Source organism: Carcharhinus amblyrhynchos, chromosome 33 (assembly GCF_965287045.1).
Source record: "Carcharhinus amblyrhynchos chromosome 33, sCarAmb.v2.hapA, whole genome shotgun sequence".
Taxonomy (NCBI): domain Eukaryota; kingdom Metazoa; phylum Chordata; class Chondrichthyes; order Carcharhiniformes; family Carcharhinidae; genus Carcharhinus; species Carcharhinus amblyrhynchos.
In genome coordinates this window covers 11,504,202-11,523,859 of record NC_137356.1, presented here as the reverse complement: position 1 = coordinate 11,523,859, position 19,658 = coordinate 11,504,202, and the positions used below count along the sequence as shown (strand labels likewise).

Genomic DNA, 19,658 nt, shown 5'->3' with positions numbered 1-19,658 from the left:
AGGGAGGAGCAATTTAAAAATAAGGACTTGAATTTTAAAATGGAGGTATTTCTGGTATGGGAGCCGACGTAAGGGGGACTGGGTGCAAGTAGAATAGGTGGTTGAAGGTGGGGATAAACAATAAGAGGTAGGGGACATATAGTAAGTGCTGTCTCTATGAAGACAGGATATTGTCCTAGCACCGGTGAAGAACATCCTGTCCTGGAGCTATTTTATGTCAGAACCTCTATCCTTTGTTCAGGCTAACTTCTGCCATTTAATTGTGAGTTCTTTGCCTCATTCTCTTTAGGGCAAGGGAGGCACTAAGACACTGATGAACACCATTATGCAACTGAGAAAAATTTGCAACCACCCATACATGTTCCAGCACATTGAGGTAAGCAGCTATGCCCAGCCCATGACAGTATCACAGGAGGATAGATGGCAGTCAGATGCATCACTGTTTGTTCAGAATCATAGCTGTGTCTCTGAGGATACATTACTGGCTACCTACTGGCCAAAGCCCCATTACTCTTGTGAAATCTCTTTTTAAAATGTCATTCCCATGATCTAAGTTCCCTCAAGCAGAGAGCTGCAGTGCAGAAGGGGTAAGGTGCTCAGGACAAGACATGAATTTAAACAGCATAATGTGGGTGGAACATGGCCTGTGTTCTTGCCTCTGATTATTTACCCAACTGCTGATAAATATGCATGTGCATGTGAGCATGCATGATGGTTGTTAGCATGTATAGGCATGATTGTGAGTAAGCACATAAATGGTTGTGCATGTGCATCTGTTGTGTAGAGAACTGTTGAGAACAAGGTTGGGTTGAGCATGGATTTTCCAGCAGATATCCCTGGATAGCAAACAGGATGAAGAAGCCAACCTGGTTTCTTAATTTCTTTCCACCTCACACAAGCATATGGAGGATAGGGTGGTTTGTAATTGTAACATAGATCAGCAAACTTTGCACCAGTCCGAAGATTCAACCTGGTCCCAGTGACCCAGCGCCAACTCATGTAGTCAGCTATTAAACAGTTTAATGTTGAATGTGTATGAAGGCATGCAACTCTGTTCAGCTGGTGCCAGTGACTGTGCCAGACACCAAGAGAGCACCTATGACAGGATAGGACACCCAAGAGAGAGCACCCATGATAGGATGGGACACCCAAGAGAGAGAACACCCATGACAGGATAGGATACCCAAGAGAGAGCACCCATGACAGGATAGGACACCCAAGAGAGAGCATCCATGATAGGATAGGACACCAAGTGGCTCAGCATTCATTCATGTCAACTTTGTGTACTTTTTACAAATAACAGTGATTGCAGAAATTCTTTGTGTTAATTGCATTCTGTGCACTGTGACCACAGTAGTAATAATACAGTATTCCTGCAGAGTCTTCTATTTGAGGCATTATCCCAGTTTCCAGCAAACACAATGTTCCTTCATGTCTTTGGTCCCTTCCTGGTTGAGTCTTCTCTATTTCAGTCGATCACAATGCTTTGAGGTCATGCCTAAAGCATTTCAGCTGTCTTCCTGGGAGTCTCCTGCCACGACCAAGTTCCAAGTGGAACAGTTACTCTGGGAGACCGAAATCAGGCAAACAGACATGTCCTGGGTGCATACTGGGTACAGTACTGCAGCTTTCCCAGGGGACTCAGAATATTGCAACATTTTCTTGTGTCCTTTGCATATACTTCTTCATCCCTTTTTTTTCCTCAACCAGGAGTCTTTTTCGGAACATTTGGGATTTACTGGAGGCATTGTACAAGGGTAAGTGAGACCAGTCTCTGAACAACAAATCACAAAGCAACACCAACCTAGGCTGAATAATTTGCACGTACAAAGAGTCTAACCAACTGAGTGTGTAAGGATGAGCTTCACTGGTCAAATATCAGGTTGATTTTCACTAACTGAGTGTGCATGGATAAATCCAATAACCATAAGACATAGGAATAGAAGTAGGCCATTCAGCCTGTCAAGTCTGCTCCACCGTTCATTGAGCTCATGCTATTTGGATATAATCCTCAACTCCATTTTCCCACCTGATCCCCTGGATTCCTTTACTGATTAAAAATCTGTCTACCTCAGTCTTGAACATGCTTAACAACCCAACCTCCACAGTTCTCTGCGGTAAGAATTCCACAGATTCACTACCCTCTAAGAGAAGAAATTCCTCCTGATCTCTATCTTAAATGGGCAACCCCTTACTCAGAGATTATGCGCTTTCCCTCCACAGGGGAAAACAACCTCTCAGCATCAGCAACCAGGATACAGCTGAGGGAAGATTCAGCAGCTTAAGATCGTGCTCCATACTGTACCGACTGTGCTGCCCTGAGCTATTTCCCTAATCATGGACATTTTGTCAAAATGGCTGAGATCAGGAGTTGAAAATATCTGTGAACCTGAGCAGGAATACTGGAATCTCCGCTTGGAAACAGACCTGTTTAAAAAAAATACACAAGATCTCATATTATCGTTCTCTGATCAGTATTTCAAATACTGAGAATGGTTTGATTGCCTGATGGTCGTGAACAACTGTAGCTGAAAACAGGGAGCTTGGATAGTGATGCTCGGAGTATGTAGGTTGCTGTGCAGCAGAATTTGGTGAAGGAAGATTGGATTCTGATGAGATGGTGCCTGGTGGTGCAACTCATGAGTCTTCAATGGCCTAACAGCAATAATAGAGAGAGCCTGATGTATTTGTGTGGGCATTGCAAATCAGTGGGATCGTTTTTAACAATAACCTGCATGTGTATGGCACCTTTTACATAGTTAATCTTGCAAGACACTTCACAGGATAATTATTGAACAAAAATTGGGATACTAAGCCACATAAGGTGATATTATGGTAGGTGTCCGTAAACTCAAGGAGTAGGCTTTAAAGAGCCTCTGAAAGGAGAAGGGAAAGAGAGAGGCGGAGAGATTTAAGGAGGGCAATTCTAGAACGTAGTCAGCTAAAGGCAAGGTTATCATGGTGGAGTGAAATCAGGAACACTGAAAAAGTCAGAACTGGAGGAATGCAGAGATGGTGGAGGGCTGCAGGCCTGTAGGGAAGGTGGGTGCGTTGTGGGTGCAAAGCTATGAGGAATTTGAAAACAACAATAAGAACTTGAAAATCAAATCAATGGTGAACAAGTAGTGATTATTTTCTTATGTTAGTTTGGGATGCCATTGCTATGGGCTGCCTGACACCCCTGTCTGGCACTGAGGGGAGGCTGGTGTAGAATCCTGTTGAAACATGTTATTTGCCGGTAGGGCTGATCTTTACCGAGCTTCGGGGAAGTTCGAACTGCTGGACAGGATTCTCCCCAAACTGCGAGCCACCAATCACAGGGTGCTGCTCTTCTGCCAGATGACCTCGCTGATGACCATCATGGAAGACTACTTCACGTACCGCAGCTTCAAGTACCTCCGACTGGACGGTGAGTGGTACTATTGACTCCTCAGTCCCCAGTCCTGAAGCTGTTCACTCCTGCTGTGAGTACAGTTCTACAGGCTGCACTCTTCAACCTGCACCAAATCTCATTCAAATGGCAACTTCTCTGAGTAGAGATAGTTGAGGGCAGTCATTTTAACCCAACCTGTGCCAGGGAATTGATAGCACCCTCGGTGCAATACAAATTTAACTCCCTACCCAATATTGCTATCCATTGAAGTCATATGCACCTGATCCTGACAGGCAGTAGGTCAAAATTAATACCTCTCCACCAAATATTAGTAAAACATCACAACTAACCCTCCTAACCTTGATGTGAAAGCAAAATATGCAGACGCTGAAAATGGTCTGATTTTGCTCCTCGTTTCTCATAATAGAGGGTAACTGGGTACCAATCAGAATTCAGAAGCCTAAGTGGCTTGTTTTACTCCACACACACATACACCCCCGCTCTGCCCTGCCCCACCCCACAAACCAGCTCAGAGATGCTGGGGCCAGTTGTAGATGCCACAACAGCAACCTGACTAGAATGAGCTCGCTCAGTTTAAAAAAGAGACCAGAGCCAGAAACTTTTCCGTTCCTTACAACAACCACCAAGAGAGACAACTGGGAAAGCTCCCTGCCTCTTCTCTGTATTTATTGAAATCTGGGAACAGCAAATTCTGGGCAACCTGTTCCAATGTCAGAAGATTGATAAGGTGGGAATTACATCCGCCCTGACTGAGACCTCCTCCCAAACTTAGGGGTTCAGGGAGGGCTCCATTATATAATGGAGTGGAGCCCCAGCTCCACATCCTGGGGTGGCGCCTTGCCATGCAGTGCCAGGAGGGAGAGGTGGTGAAATGCCCCAGCATTCAAAGAGAAAGATTTTGAACTTGTGGCTGTTTCCATGCCTGCTGGCTTTATTTGAGCAGATGCTGAGTGGCACCACTAGAATTCTGCTTCCAAATATGATGTCTGAACACAGATTAGTTGAGTTGAAGATCCTCCCTTTCTAATTTGAAATCCTAGTCCCATACAACCCCCTGATGGAGGATTCTCCCAGTTTGGGCAAGTGACTTTGAACGTCCTTCAGTTCAGCAGTTCACCAGTGTCCTGAAGGCATTTCAAAAATGCAGCAATTTTCCAGCAGAGACTGATGCCCTGCCTCCTTGTAAGACCTTGCGATATCTGGCACAGGCACAATGGGCTGAATGGCCTCCTGCTCTGCTATTATATTCTGATTCCTCAGTGCTTGATATGGGTTAACTCTACCACCAGGTGGGGCTATCTGCTAGCTTGTTCCCGAGATCACTTCTATCCAGCAATCTACTGCCGATACTTTTGTTCATTTTTGGGATGTGAGCATCTCTGGCAAAGGTGGCATTTATTGCCTATCCGTATTTGCCCTTAGACGGTGGGAATGGGGTTTCTTCTTGAAACCAGAGGGCAGTTACGAGTCTACCACATAAAGGACCAGTCTAGTGAGTATCTTTGCCCAAAGGACATTAGTATACCAGTTGGGATTTTAACAACAATCTCACAGCTTTGTGGTGCCAGCTCTTTAGAACTAAATGATTTAGATTTAGACAAATCTTTTTAGATTTAAATGGGAGTGAAATCCTGACACAGTTGTGGCATTGAACTTGTGTTCTCTAAATTATTAGTCCAGTAACATAACCACTCTGTTACAATCCCTGGGATATTGCACTGAATAAATAAAATCGGGGTCACTGAAAACATTTTATTTATTTTTTGTGAACGGTCTGTGGGCAGTGCCAGTATTTGTTATCCATCCCTAATTACCCTTGAACTAAGTGGCTTGCTAGGCCATTTCAGAGGGCATTTAAGAGGCAGCTGGAGTCATTTATAGGCTAGGCCAGTTAACAATGGCAGTTTTCCTTTCCTAAAGGACTTTAGTGAACCAGATAGGTTTTTACAACAGTCAACAATGTTTTCGTGGTCATCATTAGACTTTTAATTCCAATTTTTTTATTAAATTTCACCATCTGCTGTAGTGGGATTTGAACCCAGACCCTCAAAGCATTATTCTGGGTCTTTGGTTTACCAGTCCAGCAACAACACCACTGTCTCCCTCATGATTTCCCTTTATCCTCAGCTTCTCCTTCACGCCCAAAAATTGCCAGGATAGTATTTTCAGTCAGGAGCATGATGATTGCATGTAATGAGTTATCTGGGGTGATGGAAAGACAGTCGCTCGGTTCTGTCCAATGTGCCATCTGACAACATGTTCTCGCCTTCTTCCAGGAACCACTAAGTCTGAGGACCGTGGGATGCTGCTGAAGACATTCAACGAGCCCAACTCCCACTATTTCATCTTCCTGCTCAGCACTCGGGCTGGGGGTCTAGGCCTGAACCTCCAGGCTGCAGACACCGTTGTCATCTTTGACAGTGATTGGAATCCTCACCAAGTGAGTATCTGAGAAATGCAGTACACACTTCCTCCACTCTCCCCACTCCACCAAGGTGCCACATGGTTCACTTCCACATAGAGCTGAGGGATTTCTCTTCAGCAGATGGAATAGGAATCGGATGGGGCCATTCATTCCCTCAAGCCAGTCCTTTCATTCCCTTAAATCATAGCTGATCTGATATAAACTCTGATCTGTTTGCTTGGCGTAGAAACAGAAAATGCTGCCAGCACTCAGTAGGTCAGAGTTAACATTTCAGTTCAATAACCCTATAGTTTCAGGCTGTTTGGCAGAGCAAGGATTAATGTGGGATTGGAGATTAGTAATGCGCAAAGAAGAATGTAGAGAGTCACATGATGGTAGAGTGTGTGTAGAGTATGGAAGGATGTAGCATGGAAACAGCAACCATTCTGCCTGTACCTTAGGTAAGTATTTGTTATGAGTTACCAAAAATAGTAAAACCATATAAGCTGCTAGACGTCTTAGTGAGAAATCAGCAAAAGAACAAAAAGGAAGGTTTCTGATAAGGTTCAGCAGTGACTAAATGAGCAAAGAGATGGTAGTGCAAGGGAAAAATGGGGTAGTAATGGAACAAGCAAAGAGGAAAAAGCTGGGTCCAGAGCAGGTGAAGACCACAAAAGCAGAATCATCACCAGCACCTGCCTCCAAGAAGTGTGGACAGTGGTTATATTGTTGAACTCAATTTTGATTCTAGAAGGTTATAAAGTACCTAAGTGGAGCAGAGAATTAAAATGATAGATGACAGGAAGCTCAGCATCATGCTCACAGACTGAATGGAGATGTTCTGTCAAGTGATCACCCATTCTGTTTGGTTTCTCCATCATGGAAGAGACCAAATCATGATCAATGAATAGCATATTAAGTTTCCTCTATGACCTTCTAGATACTAAGGACACTGGTGGACTTGATTTGTAGCCATGGAATTAGAGCTTCTCTGAGTCGGCAAACTGTTCCTAATCAGATACTTCAGCAGTTAGCAAAAGAATTTTGTGAATCCTACCTGCTGAGTGTTGTACTCGCAGCCTGCCTGTGAAACCTGAATTCCACAGTTGCCAAGTCTACAGTTAGAAGTGACTGTTCACTGAAGGTTTCACAGCGACACTTCCACAGCTGTCAATTTCTATAATTACAACCAACAGATATTAACCCAAAGAGTTCTCTTATCGGGACATTCAGAGTTACGCCAGAATGTATCAATCCTAAATCTCAAAGCAAGTTGGAATAATATCCTTCCTTATTTGATGACAAATTATTGACCAGGTTAGGAAGCAGTGGCATAGTGGCATTATCACTGGACTAGTAATCCAGAGACCTAGGGCAAGATTCGAATCCCACCGTGGCAGATAGTGAACTTTGAATTAAAAATTTAATGATGTCCATGAAACCATTATCAGTTGTCATAAAAACCCATCTGGTTCACTAATATCCTTTAGGGAAGGAAATCCTTACCTACATGTGACTCCAAATCCACAGCAATGTGGTTGACTCACAAATGCCCTCAGATGGGTAACAAATGCTGGCCCAGCCAGTGATGCCCACATCCTGTAAATTAATAAACAGATATAGAGACAGAGGTTAGGGATAACAGGTAGGTTCTCAAATTGCTAGGAAGAGACCTGATCTACCCATATTTATTAATGACTTAGGTGATGAGATTAAAAAGCCAAATATCCAAATTTTCAATGATGTAAGGGTAGGCAGCATTGAAATGTTGATAGATTAATTAAATGAACAAAACTGGCAAGTGGATTTCAATATAGACAAATGTCATTTTAGACAAGGTATTTTCCGAATGGTGAGAACCTAGAAAACCTGGAGGGAGGTCTAAATAGACTTGAGGATTCAGGTACACAAATCATTAAAATGTCATGAACAGGTACAGAGGATAACCAGAAGGCTAATGGAATGCTGGGCTTTGTGTCAAGAGGACTGGAATACAAAGGGGTAGAAGTCATACAAATGTACGAACTATGAGAAGGAATAGGCCTTTCCAGCCTGCTCCATCATTAAATAAGTTCATGGCTGGTCTGATTGTAACTGCAACTTCACATTCCTACTGTAAAAATATTTAAAGTGTATTTAAAGGCTTTGACTGCTTTTGAGAAAGAGAGTTTCAAAGACTCTCAACTCTCTGAGAGAAATATTTTCTCCTCATCTTTGTCTCAAATGGTGACTCCTAGTTCTAGATTGTGCCACATTGGAAACATCTTTTTCACGTCCATCCTGTTAAGACCCTTTGGGATATTATTTGTTTCATTCATGTCACTTCATACTCTTCTAAACTCCAGCGAATACAAGCCTAGCCTGTTCACCCTTTCCTCACGAGCCAACCTGCCCATTCCAGGAATTAGTTGAGTACTTTCCTTGAACTATTTGCAATTCATTTACAGACTTCCTTAAATAAGGAGACCAGTACCGATGTGGTCTCATCAATGCCCTGAATAACTGAAAGCATAACCTCACAAGTTTGTATTCAGTTCCCCTCAGAATAAAATATCCCATTTTATTAGTTCCTAATTACTTGCTATACCTGCATGCTAACCTTTTGCAATTCATGTACTAGAATACCCAAATCTCAGAACTTTGCAATATGATGCTTCAGCTTTACAAAGTCCTAGTTAGGCCACACCTGGAGGACTGAGAGCAATTCTGTACACCACACTTTAGGAAGGACATATTAACCTTGGATGGAGTGCAAGATTGATTTACCAGAAAGACACCTGGATACCAAGTTGTTAACTCACAAGAACTTACACAAACTAGAGTTGTATTCACAGGAATTTATCCAAGTATGGGATGATTTGTTTCAAGCTATTAAGGAGAACAGACAGGATAGACAGAGATAAACTATTTCGCTGGGTAGAGAATCTATGACTAGAGGCATGGTGTAAAAATTGGAGTAAGAAGTCAGATGACTTGATGAGGGGCAAACCCTGAAAGCTAGTGGGTTTACTATTAAATAAACTTGTTGGACTTTAACTGGTGTTGTGAGACTTCTTACTATGTTTACCCCAGTCCAACGCATGTCCACATTGTAAAAATTGGAGCCAGACTTTTGAGGAGTGATATTAATAAACACTTCTGCACACAGTGATGGATAGGTCAGTTCTTGATTTAAACCTGAGATTAATAGATTTTGGTTAACCAAAGATATCGAAGGACATACAGCAAATGTGGGTATATGGAGTTTAGTCATAGATCAGCCAAGATCTCATTCAGTGGTGGAACATTGAATAGCATCCTCCTGTTCCTATATTGCAGTTCAATCAACTCATACTCAGTATTATTCAGAGGCATGAAGCAAGTAGTCAGAAACCCTTCATTTCCCCTCCACCCCCAACTTCTTATGTGAATGGTTGTGGAGTGGTCCCTTTAATAGCAATGGTCACTAGCTCAAAAGAAACAAAGGGCCAAGTCACAGCACACAGTTGCCATGGAGTGACACAGAGAGGATTTGGGGGGATTCCTGCTGGTGACAGCTGTTGAGTAGATTTATTCAGTTCCAGTTTCCAGTGGGATTTGACGTGAATAGCTCTGGCAATTGTTAATCCTGAGCAATTAACACTGTAAAGCAGTGAGAGAGCTTGCCTGGTTTGCTGTCAGGCCCCCAAGGGTCTAAGATCCAATCATCTCTCTCAGCTATAGGGAAGGTCAGCTATTATATGTTAGACAGCAGAGAAGGAGCTGCTGTCAGTTGCCCTGCTCTGATACCCAGTTGCAGCTGGTTGAAAGCCTAAAAAAAAATCACTATCTCTCACACTGTGCTATCTTTGTATATTTACAGCCCTACATAAACAGGCAGGAGTAATTAACCCACCTATCTCCCCACCTTTAATTGTTCGTTAACTATTGGTAACATGTTCTGCCTCAGCAATTTTCTAAATGTTATCACCTGAGCTAAGTCTCTTAATACTCAGCACAAAAATCTGACCCTTTGGGTTTTATGACAAGCAAGGTTTTATTTCCTCAGTATGATAGCAGAACGTGATACAAAATGTAGAAAAGGAATAAGGGACTTCTGTTATGTGGACAAACTGGAGAAGGTTGGATTGTTCTTGCAGCAAAATAAAATGAGGGGTATTGAATAGAAGTGTTCAACATCTGAGGTGTTTTGATAAGAGTAAATAAGGAGATACTGTTTCCACTGGCTGGAGGGCCAATAACCAGAAAGTTCAGTTGTAAGACAATTGGCAAAAGAATAAGTGGGAATGGAGGCAGGGCATTCTAGCTTTATATTCTATGACCTCCAGGGAGGTGTTAGGGTTGCTACCATTAGCTCAGTGTTCTAGAGTAAGAGTAGGAAGGAGGGTCGTTGGTTCTGATCAAAAGATATTAACCCTTTGTCTAGGCATGCAGATGAAGGATGTTTGTTTTGGTGGGGATATTGAGGATGTTGTCATTTCAAGAGTGGAAGGCCTTCATGAGTAGGAGGGTGAGTTGACACCATCAACTGCGCTATGGCAGATCTGCTGTGGTGTAGTATTTGCGGCAAAATGCTCTTCACAGTTGTTCTTGATCTCAAGCACAATGCAGGGAAAGCAGGTATTTACTCTAGACTAGTCAAAACAGAGTGCTCCATTGCACTTCCCACTGGTCAGTTACAGATAGGCAGGGGATCTGGAGGGTGCCAGCATACCTTTTAGGTTGACTCATCAATAAGGAAAGGAAGGGGGTAAATAATGAGAATTTCTCACCATCATTATGAATTTGGTTTGTTTTAGGACTTACAAGCTCAGGATCGCGCTCATCGAATCGGACAGCAAAACGAAGTGCGTGTGCTACGCCTGTGCACTGTGAACAGTGTGGAGGAGAAGATTCTGGCAGCGGCCAAATACAAGCTCAACGTGGACCAGAAGGTCATCCAGGCTGGAATGTTCGATCAGAAGTCCTCCAGCCATGAGAGGCGGGCATTTCTGCAGGCCATACTGGAACATGAGGAGCAGGATGAAGTGAGTGTTAAATGAAACCTTGCCTAATCCAAGCCAATGTGTAATGTCCTGAGTCTTACAATGTACACAGACCCACATGTAACATGTAAATATTCCATACATGTAAATATTACACGCAGCATGCAAATATTCCGTACATTGGGAAAGTATTCCATATAATGTGAGACTGTTCTATATAATATGTGATTGTTATATATAGAGCCTTGTGCTCTGCTCTCAGATGCTCAGGGGCATGCAATGCACTGTGGCAGTTCTGTGTTGGGCTGATGTGAAGGCTGGGAAGGAGCTGCTACAGATGAAGAAGAGCTTGTGCAATGCCTAAGCATGAACATGAACAGATTCAAGATATAAAGCAGATTTGGCAGGCTGGATGTTTCTTTGATTGTGTATGTCGAGAATTTAGCATTACAGTCCCAGCTTGTAATTATATTTAAATTGCATTATTACCAAGCATGACATCCTCATGAAGCAAGTTAAAGAAGAAAATTCTAGAACAATGCTTAATAGTAACAGGGGTGACAATTGGTAGCATTCATAGAATTATAGAAATTTACGGCACAGGAAGAGGCCATTCAGCCTATTGTGCCTGTGCTGACTCTTTGAAAGAGCAGTTGTACTTAGTTCTACAGCTCTGCGTTTAGTCCAAACACTAAGTTTCTCATCTTCAAAACTTCTCCAACTCCATTTGTAAATTAATTACAGAATCAGTTTCCACCGCCCTTTCAGATTGAGCATTCAAGATTCCAACAGCTAAGTGAAAAAAATTCTCTTTATCTTCCCTCTAGATATTTTGCTAATGTTAGATTTCTAACCTGTCATATCGACTCACTCGTAGAGGAAATAGCTTTTCTCCATTGGCTTTATCAAAACTTCCACGTGGTGGCACAGTGATTAGCTCTGCTGCCCCACAGTGCCAGAAACCCAGGTTCAACTCCGACCTGCAGTCACTGTATGGAGTTTGCACATTCTCTCCATCTCTGCATAGGTTTCCCCTTGCTGCTCCAGTTTCCTCTCACAGTCCAAAGATGTGTGGGTTAGGTTGATTGGCCATGCTAAAACTGACCCTAGTGTTGGTGGAATTAGCAGAGTAAATATGTGGGGTTACGGGAATGGGGCCTGGGTGGGATTGTGGTTGGTGCAGGCTCAGTGGGCCGCATGGCATCATTTTGCACTGTAGGGATCCTATGATTTTGAAAATCTCAATTATGTCACCTCTTAGCCTTCTCTGTTCTAATACTATTAACTTTTCCAATATCTCCTTATAATTGAAGGCCCTCATTTCTGGCAGTGTCCTGGTGAGCCTCCTCCTGTACTGCTTCTAAGTACTTTCTTAAACTGTGGTGCCGAAAATTACCCACTATACTCCAGCTGTTAGCCAACGTATTAATTTAACATGCCACCTTTACAGATTTATGTATGTGTAGATCATATCAGCTTATTTCAAAATCCCTTTTCTTTCCTGATTCTACCTTTTCTGAACCCTGAAATAAAAACTTTTCCTAGTTTGTCACCTATCAGAGATAGGGCAGGGTAGAATCAGTTTCTGAAGAGAGAAAGGGGTTTTTGATATCAGCACATCTTTCCTGGAGTGTCATGTTTGAATCCCTGCAATCAAGTTTCTGCCCTGCTCTGGTTCCAAAATGGTTCTCAAAGTCATAAATTGCATCCTATGTGACTGTAACAAAGGTAAACTATTGTTGTTCATCCTTCTTGACCTGTCTGAAATCATTGACACACACTATCTGCCTCCAGTGTGTCTCCACTGTCACCCAGCTGGTGGGACTGCGATTGCCCAGATCCGTTCTCCGTTCCTGTCTATCCAGTTGGAGCCACCTTCTGGCTTCCCTTATCACTTCTGTGCAATTATCCCGCTCCCCCTCACCCTTGCCATGTGGTACAGTGGTTAGAACTGCTGCCTCGCAGCATCACAGACCCAGATTCAATTCCTGGTTTGCGTCACTGTCGGTGCGGAATCTGCACCTTCTCCCTGTGTCTGTGTGGGTTTCCTCTGGGTGCTCCGGTTTTCTCCCAGAATCTGGAAAATGTGCTGGTTAGGTGCATTGGTCATGCTAAATTTTCCCTTGGCGTACCCGAACACTGGAGTGTGACGACTAGGAGATTTTCACTGTAACTTTACTTCAGTGTTAATGTAAATCTACTCGTGACACTAATAAATAAACTTCAAAACTTATTTCTCTTCTACATGCTGCCTGTGGAATCATCAACTGAAAATGCAGTTTTTACACCTGTGTTGACAACACAGCTTAACCCCATCACCACCACCTTGCTCAACTCCTCAAATGTTGCTAAATTATCAGATGAGCGGAAATTCCCTCCAATTGAATTTTGGAAAAAAACTAGACTGTTGGCCTTAGTTCCCACTATAAACCCTGTTTCCTAACTATAGGTATCCAAGACTGAACTAAATTGTCGTAATTGACCCTGAGCTGAGCTTCCAACGACACTAACCTTGCATGTTCCACATCATAACATCTCCTGACTGCAACTCTCCTCAGCTCTTTTGCTGCTGAAACTTTTATTAATGCGTTTGTTCCCTTTAGATTCACCTATTCCAACTCATTCCCATGCAACTTTGCAAGTTCTACCCTCCATAAACTTGAAGTAATCTAAAACAACCATCTGTGTCTGATTTCGCAGTACATCCTGTTTACCCATCTCCTCTGTGTTCATTATCACCCAGTCAAGCAATGCTTTGATTTAGAAATTCTCATCACTGTTTTCATATCCCCTCCTCCCACCTCTTCCCTCCCTGGCTCTATAATCTACATCTCCACAACCTTCTGAGATATCTGCGCTCCTCCAGTTCTAGCTTCTTGAACATTCCTGAGTTTAATCACTCCACCAATGGTAGCCATGCCTTCAGCTGCCTGGCTATCAGTTCTGGAATTCTCTATCTCCACTTCTCTGCCTCACTACCTCACTGTCATCCTTTAAGATACTTATAAAACCTAGCTCTTTGACCGAGCTTTTGGTCACCAGCTCTAACATTTCCTTATGTGGTTTGGTTCATATTTTGTTTGATAACGCTCCTGTGAAGCACTTGGGGACTTCTTACTATAAATACAAGTTGTTACTGTTGTTGTTGCTCATTGACACTTGGTGACAGTTCCAGTATATTCATGGGAATCGGAGCTCAGAATTGTAATTCCATCGCAATAAACTCTGACTTTGGGTTTGTGTACGTGTTGTGGTCTATCTGGTGGGGAGCATCACGCAGATCAGGCGCAATCCAGCTGCACATAGCTTAATATTTATTGTGCCACAACATAAACTTAATACCGTCATGAAAGGAAACCAAATTTTAACTTTGTGGGCTTATTATAGGCCAGTGTCATTTATTGAGTACTAATCTATAATTCTTTAATTGGGTAATGGCTGGTCTTGTTACTGGTAATTTCTCAATTGACAAAATAAACATAAGGATTAACAGAAACATTATTGCAGTCGTCAAGGGTTAACTCTGCTTGGTTCCAGATCTGCCAGGCTTCCCACTCCGGCTTGTTATTTAGCAATACCCGCTGGGGGGATATGTGTGTGTGTGTGTGTGTGTGTGTGTGTGTGTGTGTGTGTGTGTGTGTGTGTGTGTGTGTGTGTGTGTTCACATGCTCATGTTCACCCCCTCTATCTCTGTAATCTCCTCCAACCCTACAGCACCTCCGAGATGCCTGTGCTTCTCCAGTTCTTGAATCCTTGCATCCTATTTCCATTGCGCCACTATGAGCAGCTATGACTTCAGTTGTCCAGCCTTGAGTTCTGCAGTTCCCTCCCTGAGCCTGTCTGCCTCTCTACCTATCTCTCCTCATTTGAGAGGCATTTTAAAACAAATTTCTTTGACCATGCTTTTGGTCACTTGTGCTAATGTCTCCTTTGTGGCTTGATGTCAAATTGTGCCTGATCACACTCCTGTGAAGTGCAGGGGAAGTTTTATCTTCTTAAAGGCTTTGCGTAAATGTTTTTTTATGTGAGAGTTAGCAAGTGTGAGACAGCATGAATGGAAGCACAGTACGGACTGGGTTTCCCTGCGAAACCTGCCAACATTCGCAATTCAGGCTTATCCATGCAGAATGTTTACTTGGGAAGAATGGTTGACGGAGGAGATGAAAAATATCAGTAATTAAATAAGATCGGAGAAATTCAGCTTCTTGAGCATCTTCTGCCATTTGATTAGATTATGGTTGATTTGTACCTTAACAACGCCTACCCACCTTAGTTCCGTGATACTTAATACCCTTGTCCACCAAAAATCTGTCAGTCAGTTTTGAATTTTTTTCTTGACTCTCAGACTCAACAGCTTTTTGGAAGGAGAGAGTTCCAGGTTTTTACCACCCTTTGTGTGAAGAAGCACTTCCTGAAATGACCACTGAATGGTCTAGCTCTGATTGTAAGGATTGTTCTGGACTTCCCACACAAGAAGAAATAGTTTCTATCCACTGTGTCAACGTGTTTATCTTAAACACCTCGATTAGATCACACCTTAATTGTCCATACTCAAGCCTGGCCATGTCACATACAGGACCTTGATTAGGATAACAAGACCGGTCTGAAACTTGGGGTGAATTTGAGAAACTGTGGGAAAGGTTGCTCTGAGGCCCAAGAAGGTTGCTGTTAATGTTTTCTGACCTTTCCAACTGTGTCTACCACATATCTGGCTGGTGGCTGTGATCAGTGGCTTTTTTCTTCCCCCTCTTTCGTTGTATAGAGATATCCCTCTTTCACACCCCTGACTTGCAATTTATACTATATATATATATACATACATAAATAAATACATAATATATATTATATATATATGTATATAATTAAAGTAATAAAATCTGCCAAAATGTCAGCCATGGCCAAGTGGGTAGCACTGTCACCTCTGAGTCAGAGGGTCATGCATTTAAGACCAACTCCAGAAACTGGAACACAAAAATCTAGCCTAACGTTGATAGCATCTTCTAAAATCACAACCTCTACCACCTAGAAAGACAAGGGCAACAAATAAAAGGAACAACGGCACCTACAAGTTCTCCTCCAAACCGTCATTATCCTAACTTGAAAATATATCACCATTCCTTCGCAGAGGCTGAGTCAAAATCCTGCAATTCCCACCCTAACAGCACTGTGGATGTACCTACACCACATGGACTGCAGTGATTTCAAGAACTGGTTCACTATCAAGGGTAACTAGAGATTGGCAACAAATGCTGACCTTGCCAGTGACACTCACGTCCAACTAACAGATCAAAACACACACTGCCAGTGAGGGTGCATTGCACTTTAGAAAGCGCATTTGCCCTCTGTGATAGACTCTTAAAAAATTTCACAACACTATTTCAAAGCATAGAGAAGTTATCTCTAGTGTTGTTCCAAAATTTATCCTTCAACCAACATCATTAAAACTTGTTATCTGGCCCTTATCACATTGCTGTTTGTGGGGGCTTGCTGTCTGTAAATTAACTGTCATGTTTCCTACGTTGAAATAGCAACCACATTTCAAAAGTGGATGTCAAGCTCTTTGGGGTTTTCTGAGTTCATGAAAGATGCTATATAAATGCAAGTGCTTTCTTAAGGCCCGTAATCAGGCAAAAAATGGTGACAATGAGCCAAAGAATATCAGAATAGATAGTCAAAAGCTTGGTCAAAGTTACCCATCTTTCACATCAGGCCTGCTGCATATTGAAGTATTTTCTGCCTTTATTTCGTAAAATCAATGATGATCCATTTCATTCACATAAAACAAACAAATCTTCACTGCCAATGGACCAAACATCTCCTCATAATTAAGCTGTGTCTCCAGCAGATAATCAAACTGTGGGGCAGAAAGCTCCATTAGGAATATGGTCCTGAAAATGTGCAGGGTATAGTAGCTTTAGTGTTCCAAATTTCTGATCTAATGATCCAGAGCCACAAGTTCAAGTTCAAGTCCCACCATAGCAGCTGGAAATTTAAGTTTAATTAATGAGGGAAATCTGCAAATAAAAAGCGAGTATCAGCAATGGTGACCAATAAAATACCAGATAGTTGTTAAAAAAAATTCTGATTCACTCATGTCCTTTAGGGAAGGAAATATGCCTTATCTGATCTGAATCCAGACCCACATCTATGTGGTTCACTGTAAACTGACCTCTAAAATGGCCCAGCAAGCTATTCAATTATAGTTAAGAAGGTGGCTCACAACACTTTTTTTGAGGACAGACAATCAATACTGGCCTTCCCAGTCAGGTTCACATCCTGTAAGTACATTTTAAAAATACTCCCTCTCCCTTCATCAGAAGTTACCACAGAATTGCACTGGCCTTGTCTATAGCTGGGACGACTTCTAATAAAAACGTTTTTTGTCTCAACTTTTCCATGTAATCAGTGGTGACTGAAAAATGAAGTAATGGGATATTTGTTTGTTGTTTTTTTTTTCCCCAATTAACATAGTCTGAGGTTGTGGCAGCGGAGGTGAAAGGATCGGAAGGACATACTGTAAGTAGACTAGTTTGTAGTCCGACCTGCATCTGCGCATCATCTTATTCTCAGGCTGTGCTGGAGGGCTCCTCTTGTTTCGGGTCTTTGGCAAAATGTTACTAAACGTTATGCACGCATTATGTTATATAAAAGAGCAGGACCAATGTCAACAGTGTTTTCTGCCAATTGGACACTTTTGCCGAAAGATTTTTCACAAGTGTTGGGGTGAGACACTGGAGCCTCCTGTCATGGGGGGGGGGGGGGGGGGGGGGGGGGGGCGCTTGTTTACTTATTATTTTACATTTGTATTTGGATTTAAGTCGGGGAAACTGCAGAGAATTCTGCACATCCCACACTCGCTAATCTTACTCAAACAGTGGAGGATGTTAAAGAAGGGGAGATGAGGAGACTTCTTAACATAGTGAGTGTTACGATCTGGAAAGTACTGCCTGAAAGGGTGGTGAAAGCAGATTCGTTAGTAACTTTCAAAAGACAATTTGATACATACCTGAAAAGGAAAAAAAATGCAAGGTTCTGGGGAAAGAGCAGAGAGTAGGTCTAATTGGGTATAAGAAATAGGAGCAGGAGTAGGCCATTTGGCCCCTTGAGCCTACTGTGCCATCCAATAAGATTATGGCTGATCTACCTCAGCTACACCTTCCAGCACTATCCCCATATCACTTGATTCCTTTAGTGTCTAAAAATGTCAACCTTTGACTTAAATATGCTCAACAAATGAACTCTCTGCGGTAGAGAATTCAAAATTTTTACAATCCTTTAAGTGAGGAAATTTCTCCTCATCTTAATCATGGCCAACCCCTTATCCTGAGACTGAGACGTCAAGTTCTGGAACCTTACTAGGGAAAACATTTACCCAGTGTCTACCTTGTGAAGCTCCTTAAGTATTTTATATCTCTCAATGGGATCAACTTTCATTCTTCTGAACTCTAGGGAATGTAGTCCTTGTCTACTCATACTCTGCTATAGGAGAGACCCTCCATCCCAGAAATTGATCTGTTGAACCTTTGTTGCGCTCCCTTTAAGGCAGTTATATCCTTTCTTAGGTAAGGAGACCAAAACTGCTCAGTACTCAAAGTGTGGTCTCTCCAAGACCCTATATAAATGCAATAAAACTTCTTTACTCTTATACTCCAATTCCTCTGTAATACAGGCTAGCACATTATTTGCTTTCTCAGTTGCTTTCTATACCTGCATGTTATCTCTTTCAAAGAATAAGCACAGGCATACTGGGCTGAATAGTCTCCTGTGCTGTAACACTCGATTAAAATTTTACTGATGTTTTTTATTCAAACTAACCTCTGCTGAACCATTAGCAGTGGGAGTTTCCCTGGTATTAGGTGTAAAAGATGGAGCTTTGCCCTTATGGACAGGGAGAGCCTAGCCACCACCTCTTCTGCACCTTGCCAGCACAGGCCCTTGCTGCTAGCATGGAGTATAATTGCAGGACAAGGCTGGAGAAATGATAAAGGGTAATAATTTCAGAAGTAAAAGAAATTTGGTGAACACAGTGCTGCAGAAAGGAAATGGTGGCCTTGCTGGAGGCAGCTGTGTCACAGGAGGTGATTAGATATGGTTCCTTGTCGGCAGCATATTTACAATTTCAAATCACTAAATCCCTGCCTATAGCCTCGTGCTGCTGATTAGCCACAGTTGTACTCAGATCCTTCAAGGCTGGGACCTTGGGGACCAGCTGCTTGTCGCAACTCGTGGTGGACATTCCAGGTCTCAGTCCCCTCCAGTCCCTCCAATCATCTCATCTCCAGATAAGATGTGGGAGTAATGGAGAGAAATTGCAGGGTGTAAGAAAGCTACCAAAAAACATTAATTTTGTTTCTTCTTTATTGTAATGAATTCCTTGCATTGTCTGTGACTGCATGCCTGATGTTTCACTGCATAGAGTGATGTTTTGGATCAAGGGAACATAAACAGACATGTGGAGTACTCCCCACCTTCATCATAAAGCTCCCAGTTATAATACTATCTCCATTGCACAACCCACCCTCATTATAAATCTCTCAATTATAACCCTCCATCATACACTCTGTATAAGGCTCCTAGTTATAATATCTTCTCTTTTTCTCGCCCCACCCTGGATACTTGAGTTTCATCAGTGGCGCATTCCCTAAAATGGTACATTCAAAGCTCATTGTGTCACTTGTGAAGCTAACTGCAGTTTAATATGAACTGAGACCGGAAATGAGTGTCAGAAATCAGTCTTGTGTTGAATGTGTGCCTTGTAATTCCAGCTTCATGTCATGTCACAGTTGAAGTTTGCTAAGCATCTGTTCTGCATGGTGTCCTGTTGTCCTCTTTCATGTGTGAATGATCATGTTGGGGTGAGGGGACGGGAGTTTGTTTTGATTCTTTATTTTATCTG

General features: G+C 42.4%; 1 protein-coding gene across 8 annotated transcripts in view; it reads left to right on the top strand.

Moving 5' to 3' along the window:
* Positions 1-19,658, top strand: part of smarca4a (SWI/SNF related BAF chromatin remodeling complex subunit ATPase 4a) — a 94,833-nt gene that overhangs the window by 64,797 nt on the left and 10,378 nt on the right. For 4 of the 8 annotated variants that reach the window (XM_080216700.1, XM_080216699.1, XM_080216704.1 and 1 more), the window contains 6 exons: positions 290-376; positions 1,711-1,757; positions 3,243-3,409; positions 5,671-5,834; positions 10,577-10,804; positions 17,234-17,278. In XM_080216700.1, the coding sequence (XP_080072826.1) occupies positions 290-376; positions 1,711-1,757; positions 3,243-3,409; positions 5,671-5,834; positions 10,577-10,804; positions 17,234-17,278 (738 nt within the window). The remainder of the gene's footprint in view (positions 1-289; positions 377-1,710; positions 1,758-3,242; positions 3,410-5,670; positions 5,835-10,576; positions 10,805-17,233; positions 17,279-19,658) is intronic. The other 4 variants (XM_080216706.1, XM_080216705.1, XM_080216703.1 and 1 more) reach the window with 1 other exon arrangement.